The 18821-nt window shown below is 42.3% G+C and overlaps 1 protein-coding gene across 2 annotated transcripts in view; it reads right to left on the reverse strand.

Moving 5' to 3' along the window:
• The window catches only part of UNC5B (unc-5 netrin receptor B), a 291480-nt gene that overhangs the window by 54077 nt on the left and 218582 nt on the right, over window positions 1-18821 (reverse strand). For both annotated transcript variants that reach the window (XM_073596705.1, XM_073596706.1), the window contains exons 5-6: window positions 12583-12763; window positions 622-789 (exon numbers count right to left, since the gene is read on the reverse strand). In XM_073596705.1, the coding sequence (XP_073452806.1) occupies window positions 622-789; window positions 12583-12763 (349 nt within the window). The remainder of the gene's footprint in view (window positions 1-621; window positions 790-12582; window positions 12764-18821) is intronic.

An 18821-nucleotide genomic window follows, 5' to 3' on the forward strand; every position in this document is an offset into this window, starting at 1 on the left:
TGCTGATCTCCTCCAGCCACTTGCTGTCTACACGCACTTGAGCCAGTGGGCAGCTGCACATCATTTCTAAGGTAAGCTTCCTAATCATGATAATGGCGTAAAAACTTGTAGAATGAGCACTGACATGGCCCCTTGTAGTCCTTACCCCAAGTGCATGTGACAGGGTGACAATGCAGGAGAGCAATTGGGAGATGGATAAAGAGTTGCCATCCTAATAGAAACGGCCTGACAAGGATTTTCATGACAAGATTATCAAGTATTATTTTAATGAAAGCTGTAGATTTAAAAGGAATGAAAATAACATTTAAAATTACATTTACATATTAAAGCTTATCTGAGATGTTAGCGATTAGGTTGGATCTATTTTAATTACTGTAAGATCATTTGCAACAGACTTGCAAAGTACACAAAACAATACTCCAAGAACATTACATATTACAAATGACAGGCCAGTAAATGAATAGACTGCACAGATACTTTAATGCTTTCATACTGCCCAGAATAATGTGAGGCAAGCAAAATCTCTACATGGTTCAGTTCAGAATATTGTATTTTATCAGCATACAAAGTATGAGCTGAAAGTATTATTATGAGAGGACAACCTCTGAAAAAAATCCATACCTGGGCACATAGTTGTGCAAGCGAGTTTCTGAAGTGGCTGACCATCGCAAAAGGCCCCACCATTGAGTGGCGTTGGATTAGTACACATTCGTGTCCTCTTCTGAATACCCCGACCACAGGGGTTGTTACATGATGACCATTCTGACCAAGATGACCAGCCTCCATTGACTACAATACAAAATGAAAATGCAGTTTACCATAACAAAGAGGCCATTTTGTCTTCCAGTTTCATTAGGAAAAAATGGATGCGGCATGGACTAATGACTTATGAAATATATCAGAGCTAATAGCATGCAGAGAAGAAAAATCAGCAGAGAAAAATAACAATTGTCTTAACTAATGACTTGAAAATATTTATAACCATCTGGTAAGCCACTGTCCAGCCTGGAAAAATCGATGCCACCCACTGTCGGCTGGGTAGAGTTGGCACACAAACCCCATTAACAGGTGCTATGGTTATTATAAGCAGATGTAATTAATTTAGTATGTTAAGAGTTGCTAAGCGGTACTTAGTTTTATTTTCCAGACATCTGCTACTTGAATTGCAAGCTTTGCTGTGCAGAAAAACATTAAACCTCATCAGTCAATGTACTGTAATTACTTTGGCTCTATGACTGCTAATAACTTAGCCCAGATATATTGACTTTTAAGCGGGTTTTTGTTCCAAACTAGCTGTCAAGTGTCATGGTTAATCAACAGGGACCAATTGGTCAACAGAAGAATACATTAGGAAGGAAAATGCAAAACAAAGGAATAGAATTGTTAACCAAACTCACACGTTCTTTAATATACGAGAGGGCCGTTAATATAATGTCTTTGCTCAAGTGCTGAAGGAGGATTATTAGTCTTCAACAGGTAGGTGCAGAGGGCAACAATTAAGTGCCATAGCCAATAGTAACCAGTTGTGCCAAAGTTATTCCCTTAAAGTGTTACCAAACCCACAACAGTAAAATCAGTCTGTAATTGCCATAAAGCATGCTTGTTATGCCCTGTACACACGATAGGATTTTCCGATGGAAAATGTGTAATATGTCCTTGTTGTCGGAAATTCCGACCGTGTGTAGGCTCCATCACACATTTTCCATAGGAATTTTCGACACACAAAGTTTGAGAGCTTGCTATAAAATTCCGATCGTGTGTACACAAATCCAACGCACAAAGTGCCACGCATGCTCAGAATAAATTAAGAAACGAAAGCTATTGGCTACTGCCCCCTTTATAGTACGTGTTGTACGTCACCGCGTTCAGAACGATCGGATTTTCCGACAACTTTGTGTGACCGTGTGTATGCAAGACAAGTTTGAGCCAACATTCGTCGGAAAAAAATCCATGGATTTTGTTGTCGGAATGTTCGATCAATGTCCGACCGTGTGTACAGAGCATTATTCTCACTTTAGAACCTAAGGGGTTAATCATATGCATTGTGTAAAAAGGCTGTTTGATCCTGTCTTCTCTGATCCTCCCCTTCTTCCACAGTTCCCAAACCATCTCATGATAAATCAGAGGGTAGGGGGCAAGCTGCACATGCTTAGTTTGGTGTGTATTGCTGGAGTTGTTTTTTTTTTTTCTTTGGAGAGTGCATGTAATCAGCACTGTCCAGACAGAGGGTCAGGGGTCGTACAGCCTCATAGGACAGTCAGAGGAGAATGAAAACTCCTCCTACAAGCTTTAACCAGACACGGATAGAAGTCACAAGACTGCTATATACTGCTGATGAGAAAAAGAACTTAGCAGTTTACTAAATCAATTGCATTTCCACGTTCTGTGTACTATGAGAGACCAGATATAGTGAATGCAGGTTCTGGGTTTAGTAACACTTTAAAACAAAAATATATTTCACTGCTATGGATTCTTGTGCTTTGTACATTGCTTTTTGCACTGCCTTACTGAACTGTCTATATGACTCGCATAAGAAAAGCGCAACGGAGTATTACACAGCTCTGCTGTGTTTTCCGATATGTACCTGCCAGTAAAACATATATATCTACTTGTATTCTTATCATATAGCTCTGACACAACATAACTGGATTATGCTGGAGTTCCTGTTTCTACTTTACTCTTTTGTACCAGAACAATCACTTCTCAGGAAAGCTGTACAACAGTCTGTATAAACTCTTCATGCTGTTCACTTATGTTGGCTAAATTAATATACCTTTACCTTTTCTGAGATTTGGCGATTGCTGAAAATAGGTATGACTTTGCCAAAGTATTGTGTATTTAAGCAGTTACGGATTAGTAAATTCTCATTTTCTAACATATATCAAAATAAGGTAAAACAAAACACATATTTCACTTTGTAATGTGGCATCGCTTTGAATTAAACTAATTTTCCTACATTAAATTTTTATATTAATGTATTTAAAGGGGATTTCTAGGTGATTGTGTCTAATTATTAAAACAGACAAAGGAAAATATTCAGAAGGTTATAAACCTAAAATCTGACCTAAAATGTTTCCAAACTTACTATCACACAGTAATAAGAGTCCCTAGTGCAGATATTATGTATTTTTAGCTCAATACCCAAGAAAGCTTATTTTAGAGAAATAGGAATGCTATGGCAGCTTGTTTTGGGTAATTGCAACACAGAATGAAACTGACTGCAGATTTTATACATGACAGCTATGGGTTTGAGATTTGAGACAAGATATATTTCTGTGCTAGACATTCACAGTTATTTCCCAAGACACAGACGTGGGGCCATCATATTTATGAGAAATTGGTTACCTAAATGTGACTGTCTTTCTCTGATTGCATGTGGAAGCGCAAGGAAATTCCATAACTGCTTTCCATTCAGTGGTGACTCCAGTTTTCATATTTAGGGGGGGCACATGGGGGGACAGGGACAAAAGTAGGGGGGGCAACTATAAAATGCAAATATATATGTGTGTGTGTGTGTGTGTGTGTGTGTATATATATATATCACACTGCCTTGAAAAAGTATTCATACATTGTAGACAGCCTTGTGGTCTCTCTTCTCCTCCCGCCATCCTCTCTCCCCTCCTGCTCGGCATGCTGGGGGCTGCAGTCCACTCCCAGGGTCCCAGGGAATCCTCTTGGGCACGCTGGTATCCCGGACTACACTTTAGTGGTGCACAGCTTTTTTTGTAGTATAAACTATAGGATTGTAAAAGACCTTTGGTGCCCCAAGGAGGGCAGTAATGCGGCATGCTATGCCACAGTGAACAGTTGGTATGGCCAGATTGTGTTAACAATGGGTAGGGCTTAAAGGGGCATGGTTAAATAAACCAAAAGCTTTCTTGTATCCATAAAATAAGCTTAGACTGCTATGCCACAAAAGTCTCACAGACATGTATAGATGTGCCGAAGTGCATTGTAAGTCCACTCGCAACGCATGGAGTGCCTGAATGCAAATAAAACACCTGCATTACCACACACAGCTGTGCATGTGACTTGTGAACTCCTTTAAGCCCCTTTCACAGGGGTGTCTCTATGAAGTGGAATCCGCTTGCTCAGTGGGGGATGTTTCTGCTGATCCCCTCTAAGCTGGTGGATGACGGATCCATGTCCGCTCTGCTATTCAAACTGGACACGGACACAGTCCTGCTCTCCTCTATAGGGCAATCGGATGGAAATGGACCACCTCTCAGTTTCCATCTGATGCCATCCAATCCACCAGACAGATGGAAATAGTACCTCTGTCCGTCTGTTTTTGGCGGGCAGGATCAGATTAGATGGCGGTGGGTGTCAGTGGACATGTGCCGCTTCACAGGAGAGACTGCAGTGTCCGATCAAAAGCAATGACAGAACCTGGACCTGATTGGATCGCCTGTATGAAAGGGGTTATACCAAACTTGTGATAAGAAGAATAAGCTGATGAAACTTCCTAGAATCACCATATAATAACTCATATAGTCTCCTGTCCACAGCACCCCATATGACAGCTCAGACCATCCCAAGGACATGTTAGGGGAAGTCTGGGCATAGAAAACCTGGGAATTGACAGCAAAAGCCAGCCCAGAGCCCCCCCACCCCTGCATAGTGTCCACACTATTTCTGACACCTGAAGAGCCTAAAGTAATGAGGAGCCCATCCTCCAGCCCAGGAACACTACACACCGTCCCAGTAAGAAACAAAGCCAGACACTATACACATGTACATTTAGATTAGATCATATCATCAGTGAAACACTGACCACTTTGCTACCTCCAGCGCTGCCATTCTAGCCGTGCTCCGGGCTGCTTGTGTCACAGGAAACAAGCAGAGTGTAATCTGAGCCAGCCGGGGATGTCCTCTATTATCAGGCACTGTCCTCACTATGGAGTCCAGGAATCCATCATGTCAGAGACACAGGCAGCCCTGCCTCCACCCTCTGCTGGAGGGTGCCGCGTTCTCTCCTTTAATTTAGGCAGTAATGCTGGGGGCACATCGGGTCAATAGGGAGCCACAATTCACTTTGAATCATGTGTCCGGCTCGAGGAGGAGAAGGAGGGGTGGAAATCCCCCTGCAGCTGCACCTCTGCCTGTGTCACTCCTTTCACAGAGCCAGTCAGTTTTGTCTCCGCAGCCGCTGCCCTGTGTCCTGTGACAGCGGCTGATGGAATGTGAAAGAGGGGGGTGGGGGTTGGCAGTGGCACCCAGCATCAGCACTAGCTCCAAAAATAAAAAAGGCATTTTAATTGGTGGGGCACATGAGGGGGCACAGTATAATGTTGGTGGGGCCATGGCCCCCTCTGGCCCTCCCTAGTGACGTCACTGCTTCCATTGTCTTCACACAGCTAAATCAAACCAACTCAACTTTACAGACAGATGGTTCATTTACAGTGCACTGCACTGAAATACCATTATTATTTAAGGGAATGTGTATTGGGTTTTCACATATTTGCTGTATTTGCACAATGCATGTCTCTTCTGCAATAAAGATCCTGCCTGTTCGTAATTTTTCAGTTTTTTTTTTTTTTAATTAAACGTAAGTTTATTGAACAGCAAGAAAAAAGTTTAGTGTACATAATAAACACCAAAAAATAACAATACAATTCTCAAGATGTACAAATAAATTCGTGTACAGTATTATAACCCATGTCTTGTCTCATTTTTCCCATGATATATATATAAAAGCTAATTAGTCGTATCTTACTAGATTGGCCGGGCCTCGCTGCAGTAGCTCAGCGTGCGTGGTGTGGAGGAGCACTGATACCTGAAGCACCCCATTACCTTATGTATTCTCATGAGCACGTATGGGGTGACTGAGCCCATTTGTCCCATATTTGGTCGTATTTAAGAGGGCAACCTCTATGTAGGTAAACCAGTTTTTTATAGGGTAATGTGTTATTGACTTCCGCCACCCAGTGTGAAAACTCTGGGGGATTAGGCCTCATCCAAACTCTAGCAATTACTTTTCGTGCAGAAAAAAGTGTTTCATGTACAAATACCTTTTTGAATTTATTTATCTCCGGGTCTGATAAAATTCCTAGAAGGCAGAGCTTGGGCTGCAGTTTTACAGGGGAGCCCATTGTGTCATGGAGGAAGCGCACCACTTGTGTCCAGAACGCCTGGATCTGGGGGCACTGCCACAGTAGATGGAAAAAGGTGCCAGTAACCTGATTGCACATTGGGCACATTGTTGATTGATTACTCTTATATTTTGACAACCTAAGTGGCGTGAGATATGCTTTATGGATCAGAAATAACTGAGTTAATCAGTCAGACAGTTTAGGGGACACTAATTTACATGCATCTAAAGCGTCGCTCCATTCATCATCTGCCAGTGTGCCTACTTCACCCTCCCACCTTGATTTCAGGGCGTAAGCCGATGTAGTTGCCCGCGGCAATGTCAACATTAGGTAAAATTGGGAGATTCGTTTTTTCGGGTCAGGGCATTTCAGTGCTTCCATTAGTGGGTTATTTACCAGATTAAGTTCACCCGGCGGGAACTGTGAGTGGAAAGCGTGACGCAGTTACAGGTACCTGAAAAGCATTTGGTTTGGTAGTGTATATTCCGTTTTCAATCTATCAAAGGTTTTTAACCTGCCGTTATGGATGATGTGTAGCATATAAATGATCCCTCTAGAACTCCACACCTCACTGTCAGGCATCAAATTAAATTCTGGGAGATTTATGTTGTGCCACAGGGGAGTGAATTCATTTATTACTGGCAGTTGAAGTCTATTCATGGCTAGGTTCCAGATCTTAGTATAGTGGTACAGTAGTGATTTACGATTAGCATTTCTGTCTTCCCCAGTGGTTCTCCCCGTTATCGCAACCAATGGGTCTTGTGATGACTGAGACCACTTAGGGCACAGCAAGTGCAGAAATCTTTCTCTATCTATCTTATCGACATGGAAAATTTGGGATAGCTGCGCTGCAGTATAGTAAGCATTAAAGTCAGGTAAAGCCATTCCTGCTAGGTCTGTGGGGTTTTTAAGTTTTTGCCAGGCGATTTTATGTCTGTTGCTACCCCATATGAACGGCTTCATAATGGCTTCCATTAATTTGAAATGCCTAAGCACCAAGTATATTGGCGAATGCCAGACCATGTAAAGTATTTTAGGTAGGAGGACCATTTTGACCAGATTTATTCGTCCCATTACTCCCAGTGGGAGGCGAGCCCACACCTGTGTTTTGTGTTTAAGCATTGCAAACAACGGAGCTTTGTTGAGTGTCTCATAGTCAGCTGGGTCCCTTGTAGTCCTTATACCCAAGTATTTGATGGTATCCACTCTCTGTAGGGGCAGCATTGCTCTGTCTTTGGGCTGTGGGAAGCTGTCAAGGGGTAGTATCTGGGACTTGTCCCAGTTTATCCTGAGGCCGGAGAACGTGCCGAACCGTTCTATTAGGTCTAGTGTGAGAGGTAGGGAGTTTTCTGAGTCATCAAGGTATAGTAGGGTATCGTCTGCGTATGTACTGATTTTTTCTGTCATGTCCCCCCTGCGGAGTCCCTTTATCTTCGGGTGTGCCCGGATGGCTATGGCCAGGGGTTCTGCCGCCAATGCGTATAGTAAAGGCGACAGTGGGCACCCCTGCCTCGAGCCCCTGGACAACGGGAATTGCTCGGATGGCCATCCGTTCGCCAGTACCCTCGCTGACGGAAATTGGTATAAAAGTTGCACCCATTTTATAAATTTAGGGCCAAAGCCGAACCTGCCCAGACAACTCCACAAGTAACCCCACTCCACCGAGTCGAACGCTTTGACTGTGTCCAAAGCGACAATTATTCTTGACCCTACGTTGTCATGTGTGGCCTGTAGATTTATGAACAGTCTCCTAAGGTTGAAGGACGTATTTCTACCTGGCATAAATCCTGCCTGGTCGCAGTGTATTAAGGAAAGGACTACTTTATTAAGACGGATGGCTAATATTTTTGCAAGTATTTTGATGTCTACTTGGAGTAGAGATATGGGGCGGTATGACTCGGGAATGAATGGATCCTTCCCTGGCTTGGGAATCAATACTATGGTGGCTGCTCTCATTGACGCTGGCAGTGTGGAGTCTTTAAATATGGCCTCATATAGCTGTAGTAGTCTAGGGATCAGTATTTCTGAGTAAGTAATAAATAAAATTCCACTGGCAGGCCGTCCGAGCCCGGGGACTTTGAGCCAGGAAGTTCCGCCAGGGCTCCGGATATCTCGTCTATTGTTAATGGGGCCTCTAGTTCCTCGACCTGTTCTACGGAAAGCTGGGGAATTATCAGTTCTCCCAGAAATGCTTCCATTGGGGAGGTATCTGTCGGGGCTGTCGCTGTGTAAAGCTTACTAAAGAATTCTCTAAAGATGTCTGTTACTCTGTTCGGTTCTGTTTCTATAACTCCATTACCACGGGAGGCCTATCTACGCTGTGTATTAAATAAGCTAGGAGTCTCCCCGCCTGGTCCCTGTGCTCAAACGACCGTTGTCTATGGAAGAATAGTTTTCGTTTGGATTTTTCGGAGTGTAGCTGGGTCAGCACCCTTGAACAAAGTTTAAGGTTGTCAGCTCTATCTGCGGTGGGGGCCTCGAGAAATATTTTTTCTGAGTCTCGGAAGCTATCCTCCGCCTTAACTATTACCGACTCCGACACTCTTTTAAGTTTGTTAATTCTATTAGTCAGGATCATACGGGCGTGTTTCTTAAAGGCTTCCCACACCAACTGGACCGAAGCAGAGCCTTCATTGATTAAAAACTAGTTTCCCCATTCTGTCAAAAGGTCATCCTCCTCCGGCAGTATAGTCAGCCAGAAGGGGTTCAGCCTCCACGTCACCGGAGGGCGGTTGTGAGGGACTGTAAGTATGGCCCAGTAGGGACAGTGGTCCGAAAGGGACCTATGGGAGAAGCCTGCGTCTGACAAGCTAGGAAGGAGCACCTTGGAGACCAATATAAGGTCTATGCGTGACATAGCACAGTGTGACGTGGAGAAACAGGAGAATTGTCTATCTGTAGGATTTCTGGTTCTCCATGTATCTACTAGGTTGAAGTCTGATAGGAGTCTGGCGAATCTTGTGGGATGAGATGTCACTGGTTCAACGGTTGAGGTGTTGAGTCTGTCTAGGGCTGGATCTAATACGTTACTGAAATCGCCTAGCCATACAGCCGGGATGTTAGGGTGCAGAGTCATAAAGTCAAACCCAGCGCGTTGAATGGTGGTGGAACATAGAATGCCATAAGGAGAATCGGGTCTCCGTAAATTTTAGCTTTTAAAAGAACATATCTACCCGATGGGTCGATCACTGAGTCCTGGAGTTCGAAATGGGTGTTTTTAGCAATTAGGAGTGAGACTCCCCTTGAGAGTGTGGTGTGCGTTGAATGGAACGCCCATCCAATCCATGGCCTCTTAAGTACTCTATGTGCAAGACCTTCAGCGTGTGTTTCTACCAGAGCCACCACGTCTGCTCTTTGTTTCTTGAGGAGTGAAAACACCGCCGACCTCTTTATGGGTTCTCCAAGTCCGTGGATATTCCACGTGGTAAATTTCAAACTAGACATTTAGATGTGAATGTGAGGTATTGAGCTCCAGAACTAAGGCCCCCCCCCCCCCCCTCCAAGCGTCCTAGCACATACATCACACTGCATGACCATTATCAAAGACACCATGGGATTATTATGATAACAATTACCTATTATAGGCATTGAGTAAAACAATAAAACTTGTACGATTCTGATATCCCCAACCCCCCACCCCGCCCTGCACCTTCCAAACCCGGTGCGAGCTTCGATCCCGAACTGCCAACAGGGCATAAACATTGTCCAACCTGCGGAGAAAAGGTAATATCTTGACAGCGTTTGGGTGGCAGTCACTGTGTTCAGGAAATTGGTGAACTCAGGAATCCTAAGCAGCATATACAATGCGGCCAGAATCTGTACGCTCCGTTTCAGGTGGTGAACTGTGGTACGTGAGGCGAAAATACGCTGCGTACCGTTGCACATTTCAGGACTTGACTCACCGCCCTTGGTGAGTACCTTTAGACATAAGTTCACTCCATCGGTTGCAAATGTGGACCTTACTTTGCAGGTTAAGAGTAGGTAACTGAGGTGTGTCGCCAGGACAGGGGACTATAGGAAATCCGTCGATGGGATTATACTTGTGTCAGGGTGAGAGTCTCACGGGTTGCAGCCTGTCGGGGTCTCCAAGAGAGGTGTGTGGCTGTGATGTTCGTTGGAACCCACCTGTACAGTAAGTGTATTTAGGGACAGGTCTGCTCAAAGTGAAGCTAGTGTGCAGTCTTCTAACATCACAGGATACTAAACAAAAGAAGGGAAGGGGGGGGAGACGGACTGCTCATCCAGGTGGTGGCAGTCTGCCCTATAAACGGTGCGCACGCTCGACCACAAATGTTGGGGAAAAAGATTCTCTCCCATATGCATCACAGAGTAGGTTTTCCAGGAACATAGGGGGGTCTTCCCCTCTGCCCCCTCAGGGAGTCCAACAAATCTGAGGTTACATCTTCTGAGGCGATTCTCAATGTCATCTTGCTTCTGAATCAGTTGATTCACTTGGTGCTGCAGCTCAGATGTTGTGTTTTGCAAGGGGGGGAGGGAATCCTCCACATTGCTCAGCCTGGTCTCAGCCTCAGTGACTCTGCCCTTTAGCTTCTGGAAATCCTGCCTTACCAGTGAAATGTCCACTTTAACTTCCTCAATTCGCGCTGTGAGGGAAGTCTGGCATATTGTGATGGCTTCCTGACATGATGATATCGCCTCCAGCACCCTCGCTGTGTCTATTCCGGCGGGAGGCTCCTCTTCCAGCACAGCGGCGCCATCTTGGCTGGAGGGGTCCGTGCCTTGCCGGCAATATTGTTCCAGCTTTGCAGCCGCCGCAGATGCCTTCTTTGTAGGCGACATGGTCCTGGTAGGTTGCCGGTTCGGTGGTGGTATGTTGTGGGTTGAAATTGGCTGTTTAGCGGTCTCAGGAGTTTGCATAAGGATAAATGGCCGGCGGAGCTCTGTCTATCCACGTCCTACTACATGCCGCTCCAGGCCACGCCCCCCGTAATTTTTCAGTTTTAAACTTAAAATGGTTATAAAGGCACAAGGTTTTTTACCTTCATGCATTCTATACATGAAGGTAAAAAAACCTCCTGTGTGGAGCAGTCCCCCCAGCCCCCCTAATACTTACCTGAGCCCCCTCTCGATCCAGCATTGTCCATAAGAGCCTTGGCTCTCCTGTGACTCGCACTCCTGATTGGCTTTTGGCAGCAGCGGAAGCCATTGGCTCCCGCTGCTGTCAATAACAGCCAGTGAGCCAAACAGGAGATGGAGGAAGCAGGGCCGAGCCGCGGCTTCTTGTGTAAATAGGCACACAGAGCCATTGCTAGGGGGCGCACCTGTTTGGGTCCCCCCCATAGCAAGCCGCTTGCTGTGGGGGCACTCGGTAGGAGGGAGCGGCCATGAGCGCGTGCTTGGGACACCCGAAGAGGAGGATCCAGGCTGCTATGTGCAAAACTATTGCACAAAGCAAGTAAGTATAACATGTTTGCTATAAAAAAAAACAAGACTTTAATATCACTTTAAAGTGTTACTAAACCCACAACAGTAAAATCAGTCTGTATATGCAGTAAAGCATGCCTGTTATACTCACTGTGGAACCTAAGGGGTTAATCCTCCGTATTGTGTAAAAAAAGGCTGTTTGATCCTGTCTTCTCCGATCCTCCCTATTCTTCCACAGTCCCCAAATTCATCTCGCGATAGAACAGAGCCTTGGGGGCACTCTGCACATTGGGTGTATTGCTAGAGAGTTTTTTTTTCTTGGGAGGGTGCATGTGATCGGCACAGGGCCAATCAGCACTGTTCAGACAGAGGGTAAGGGGTCCTGCAGCCTCATGGAACAGTCAGAGTAGGATGAAAACTCCTCCTACAAGCTTTAATCAGACACTCATAGAAATCACAAGACTGCTATATACTGCAGATGAGGAAAGGTATTTAGCAGTTTGTATTTACTAACATAATTGTATTTCCTTGTTCAGTGTACTGTGGGAGACCAAATATAGTGAATGCAGGGTCTTGGGTTTAGTAACACTAAGTTCTGCTTTAAAGTCCATTTAAATAACTGTTGTAAAAGGTGACCAACCACTGAAGGATTGCGCATCTCTAATATTATTTAACAGATAAACACATCTTTAAATGTATTTAAAAAGTCAAAGATCATTGTAGCGCATAGCAAGAAAACAGAAGTTATCTTTCACAGATGTGACTCCAGGTAAATGAAATCAGACTGGTATTTATGGGTTACTGGGATTTGCACTGCCATATTAAATACAGCTAACTGTATGTAATCAGCCTGTTCACTAAACTGTATGGTGAAATAGTTCAGGTAAAAAGAAATGCCTACAGAAACTATTTGCAAAATGAGAAAGCATTTATCACAGTTTTGTTACAAAGCATATATTGCAAATTACATATAAAAACAAGTATAACGGTAGCAAAAATAAGAGCCAAAGTAATTGTAGTAATAAACATAGTAATAATAATAAAAAAACCAGAATGTCTTGCAAGTAGCCTTTTATATGAACACCCAACAGAAATAAAAACTCACCATAAACAATAACCGTCGCTGTTGTACTTCTGCGCCTAGCAACAATATTCTTAGCAACGCAGGTGTAGTTGGCTGTGTCCGAGAGCCGGGCCTGCTTAATGATGAGATTGTGGTCAATTGTTATAAGGTAATTGGTGTCTTGTGTGGGGTCAATGATGTCTTCGTTTTTTAACCATTCCACCTATTGAGTAAGGCGGGGGAAAAAAAGAGACGGATGTTTAAATGACAAATAATTAAAACGAAAATATATCACTGGCTGAAATATCAACAGCAATTAGCCATCTTTGAACTGCAGAAGCTTGGGGATTATTGCAAATGATTTAAAAGGTTAAACATACAAAAAAACACAGTGACTTCCAGTGCTAATAGGTCTTCCAAGGTGAAGAGTAACAGATGTCAGATAAAATGGTGGTGTGAAAGGTATATATTGTATCCCAAAAGTAGGTGGATGCTGCCTTCCTCAGATGGGGTAATCCGAAAGGAACTACAAGAAAAAAAGAAATGGAAGGCGCACACACCTAGTGCATTACCAAAGATAATTTATTAATAAGAAATTTTTGTATAAAAGTGGGTACTCACAAAAAGCAACTGTCAAAAGGCCATAAACGCAGTGCATGGACATGCACAGAACACGTGGTTACAGCTAACGCGTTTCGGGGGCGCACCCTCTTCCTCAGAGCTAGGCTAGTCTCATACACCATGGGCAAGCGCTTTTATAGGGAATGGTGGAATTGAAAATTGTGTGTCAAAAAGAACCACGTCCTCAAAAGGGGCGAGGGAAAATACATAAATAAATATATATATATATATATATATATATATATATATATATATATATATATATATATATATATATATATATAGATGTAAAAACGACAGAATCCATATCAAAAACCTATATCCAAAACAAAAAACTCCATCATAAATACACAAATAAATAATGATAATTCATTCAAATCCATGATATATTGCACATTCATTTATAATTAGTCAGGTGAATACAGGTGTAGGAACACAAAAGCAAAAAAGGGATGCAGGATTAATAAATGGATCAAACCATATCTCACCTTTACATGCCTGAAGTAGCTGCGGGGGAGGGGGTTGGGCACTCAGAGGTGTCCAAAAACCACACACTAGGATCACCCGGAAGCTTCAGAATTGCCAGGAACGGGGGAAAAACCCCAACAGACGCCAGCAGGATCATCCCCGCTGTAGTGCGCTGAACACCCGATGTCACACAGGCACCTTACCAGACCAACAGGTATAAGCACTGAAATATGAAATAGCGCCACTAGATGGCGCTGTTTCGTAGTGTGCTTACGGAATGTAATTTTAAAACATCTCCCATTATTAATTAGTACACTAATTGTTCAGCATAATATTCAATAAATTAGATGTATGGACATTGGGTATATGTTAAATGAGAGTCATGAGTTTATTGTCATATATATGTACTTCCTTTTTTTCTGTACTCAGACTTCCCAGCCGTTTTTAGGGTTCAGACTCATGTTGTTTTTCACATTTTAATTTTTAATATTTTACTGATTAAATGTATTTGTTTTTAAATTGTTGATTAATTGCATATCAATTCAGGCCAGTACGGATGAGACAGAGGCTTGTCTTTGTTGTGTATCTGGAATTTTTATGGAAATCTATGTTCCATTTAATGTACAATCGCCACTGACCAATGGCGTTGATTTGCTTAGCATATAGGCTCTGTATCATGGCGGCGGCTCCATTTTCCTGATGAAGTGCGCTAGAGCACGAAATGCATCGAAATTGAGGCTTGAACACGCTTGATACAGGAGCTCTCCACTTCCACTTTCAGCTGAGACGCGCGCTGCGCTCCCTGCATCACATACCGAGTGACAGACCGGCCCCTGCCTCATCCTCCAGCTGCGCTGCTATTTGCTGTACCTTACATATGCATGTAAGTGCTTTTTATTAAAAGACGGTATTACACTATATTGCCTCTCTGTGGCTCGTTTTTGGGGAGCCAAACTTCACAGATTTTATTAAAAGGAGCTGTGGATATGCACTTAAAAGTGCAACAGCTTGAGGAATTTACTATCTACCATCCATGATTGAATTGAAGTCCGATTAATTTCTGGAAACAGTTGATTCGAGCTGCATGGGGCTTGGAAGGTCCTAGCTAAAAGAGGAAGGATCCCCTCTATTATATGCCTGGAGGTCACTTTGTGGCCAAAGATATCTGGTGAGCACATTTATATATCACTTCGGGTGAAGCACTTTGGTTCTTTCAAGATTTAAGCACACTGCACTTTAGGAGGCACGGTGTTGGAGAAATAATATATAGAAGATTTGAACCATTATATTGTCTTATTTACATGTATATTTGTGCTGGACTGTTCTGACACTTAACCTTTGGTGTATTGGTGGTCACCTAATATTATACTCACGTCATGTTGGGTGATTTGTAGGTTTTTTGCGCCCAATTTTTCACTATTTCACTACCTGTAACCTGCTTCTTCCTATGCCACACATATCGGCATGCTCCACAGTTGGGGACACCACACTTAAAGCAACCCTTTTGGTCAAGTATACTGCTCCAACATTGGTTGGCCACAGTTTTTGGTTTACGGACTCTGCTTGGAGCAATATGTCCCCTTGGGTCTATGGAAAATTTACATTTGGGAGTTATGGAATAACATTGGTCAAACAAGGGTCTTGTGGAGAATCCCCCAATATTTTTCTATGATCTGCTTAATAGGGAAGGCCTTGTTTGTGTACCCAGTGTTAAAAGTCACATCAGAATGGCTGCAAGTACCAGTATTTTACTGGACTGAGCCATTCCCATCGTATTTGGCACGCCCCACTTCATGCTCGGTATTCACCTTCCCAGTGAACTCAGGGTATTTCAGCCTATATTTAGTGTGTGCATCCTCAATGGTGGCCGGATCATAGCCCTTTTCCAAAAATGTTTTACTTAGTACACTGCTCTGTTTATCATAATCTTTTAGATGAGAGCAGGTCCTTTGGAGCCGGCAAAACTGACCAAGAGGTACGTTTTTGATCCATTGGGGTGGCGATTGCTGCGGGCATGAAGGTATGAATTACCTGCTGATGGTTTGAAATGGGTACGAGAAAAAATACATGATTCATCATCCACCATCAGTTCAAGGTCTAAAAAATTTTTTGTAGGGTTGGCTTTCACGTACTCAGAGCTTTTCATTAATTGTTACACATTGGGGAATCATTATCGTTGTGCAAAATTCATGGCAGTAAAAAATTTTTTTTCTTTTTTTTTTTAATTAATTTTATTTTTTTTTATTTATTTATTTTATTTTTATTAATTTACTATTTCCTAGTGGTCCAGTTTTGTCAGAGAATTTTTTTTATTTTTTAATGTAATTTTTGAAAAAATTTCTTTTAAAAGTTTTTTTTTTTTTTCCTTCTATCTTTGCCCATTCATGTCCATGGGGACACCGTTGTACTGCTCCCTCCCCGGAAGTGATGTCACTTGTCATCAGGCATCTTCCTGAGTTTCCAGGAAGTGGATTCCCCCTGGCACTGAGCTGGTTCCCTGGGGTCTGGTAAGGTGCCTGTGTGTGGTTTGTAGCAAGAGATATACAAATAAACCGCCCCTGAATCTCTCTTACTCCACTGCGCCAAAGAAAAGTGCAAAGCTATATAAAAGATGTGTAAATGAATACAAAATATGTGTACATACACAGTGTACAGTGAAAAAAGCTGCCACTTAAATAAATACATAAACTGATCAAAATCCCCAAAACAATACCTCTCACACGTGTACAGACAGAGATAGCGGCGCTAATATAAATTGTGTAAAATAATGGGTCAGAGCAGTATAATGCCTATGACCCTCTACTTATGCATAAATTATTAATAATAATAGTGTCATGAAAAATATTAATTTTATCATGAAAAGAAATTTCTTTAACACCCAGTGAAAAGTGTCACTATAAATAATAAATTACAAGAAATGAATGATCAAGTTCAACAGTTGTTTTTCAATCTTCTTGTGAAAAATCTTCTACTCTTCCACCACACCACCGTGATAGTGACACCACTCCCTCTGAAGAGCGCACTCACCAGATTGTATAGCCTCCCACTCTCGTGTTTGGCAAAACAGCAATTGAACCACACCTGGGTTGCATGTGATGAACCGTGACTTCAATCAAGCCAGCTCCATATGTGAAAAAATGAATAAAGTGCTCCACATAGCGTGATACCATTTTGACAGATTTATTAAAATCACTTCAAACACACTTCAATGGTTACACTCACTTTTAAACTGAAACATAAAAGCCTTTAAAAAGAAATCCACAGCAAGCACAGCAAGCAACAGGATCAGTGATCCAACGGTGCACCGCGGTCACAGCGGACCTGAAGTGTAAACTGGTGTATCTCTCACCCAACCTTCTAAGGCCCAGCCATCCGATCGGTGTAGTCCTCCTCAGACAGCGGCATCTAATGTCAGTGCGATGGAATGCCGTGTAACCATGCCCAAGACATGTTTCGAAGAATAGACTTTTTCAAATGGGTGCCTGTGTGACATCGGGAGTTCAGCGCACTACAGCGGGGATGATCCTGGTGGCGTCTGTTGGGGTTTTTCCCCCGTTCCTGGCAATTCTGAAGCTTCTGGGTGATCCTAGTGTGTGGTTTTTGGACACCTCTGAGTGCTCAACCCCCTCCCCCGCAGCTACTTCAGGCATGTAGAGGTGAGACATGGATTGACCCATTTATTAATCCTGCATCCCTTTTTTGCTAATGTGTTCCTACACCTGTATTCATCTGACTAAATATAAATGAATGTGCAATATATCATAGACTTGAATTAAATTATCAGTATTTATTTATTTGTGTATTTATGATGGAGTTTTGGATATGTTTTGGATATAGGTTTTTGATATGGATTCTGTCTTTTTTAGATTAGTGCAACTATTTCTATATCTATAGATATAGACCTATTTCTATATCTATAGATCTAGATTTATTATATATCTATATATATATATATATATATATATATATATATATATATATATATATATAGAGAGAGAGAGAGAGAGAGAGAGAGAGAGAGAGAGAGAGAGAGATATATCTATATATATATCTATATAGATATATATATAGATATATTATTCATTTTTTATTTTATTTTTCTTTCCCGCCCCTCTGAGGGCGTGGCTCTTTTTGACACACAATTTTTAATTCCGCCATTCCCTATAAAAGTGCCCAGTGTTTTCTGTGCATGTCCATGCACTGTGTTTATGGCCTTTTGTCAGTTGCATTGTGTGAGTACCCACTTTTATACAAACATTTGTTATTATTAAATTATCTTTGGTAATGCACTAGGTGTGCGCGCCTTACATTTCTGTTTTTCTAAAAGGTTAAACATGTTGCAAAGTAATCCACATTAATTTTCCATTAAGAGCAGTTTTCAATACAGAAGACAAATATGCATATATGGTGTGCAATAACCCTTAAAATAGGAAACTTATGGCTTCTCAAATTCAGTTTTAACAGTTACACAAAGGGTTTAGAATTTCTTAAGCAGTTTCAGAGCTTAACATGAAAAGAGAGATACACCATCATTGAAATACACAGCATAAGATAGGCCAGAGAGGAAGGAAGTAAAGGTTCACTTAAAACTCGTACTGTAGTTATGTGATGCATGTGGACTGAATCAGAAATCGCCTTCCTGTATGACTTAGGAATTCAGTGGCAAGTTCACAAAATGTGAATTTCAAGGTCTTCCCAACTAAAGTTGCTTTTACTAAGAGGTCTTATTCTCCCTTTTGAAATTTTACCTTGATTTACTTTAAAATAATGCAGTAATAGGAGTGAGGCTCCATGAAGGGTGGATCTACTATTTGTGCAGACTATCCAGCTGCAAAAGAGCCCAATATGACTTAGGTACTAATTTTTACTATATGTGGATTGGGTAGGTGCTGGTAACCTTCCTGTTATATACATCTGGAGACTGCTTACTTCTAGGACTGGTGTGAAGCGGAACTTTTGCCAATGATACAATAACTGTGCACTGTATAATATCTAAGTGGATTGCCTGCCCTACGGACTATTCTTCCATTTTCACTATAACCAATAATTGAATTGGCTCTCAACTGTGCCAAATCCCCAGTATTACTATATCTATAGGAGCAAACATTTTTAAGAGGCAGGACTTTTGAGGCACCACAAAATAATAATTCTGTTTCCATAAAAAAAATAAAGCTTTATTTATACAAAATATA

The sequence above is a fragment of the Aquarana catesbeiana genome, linkage group LG08 (assembly GCF_042186555.1).
Source record: "Aquarana catesbeiana isolate 2022-GZ linkage group LG08, ASM4218655v1, whole genome shotgun sequence".
Taxonomy (NCBI): Eukaryota; Metazoa; Chordata; class Amphibia; order Anura; family Ranidae; genus Aquarana; species Aquarana catesbeiana.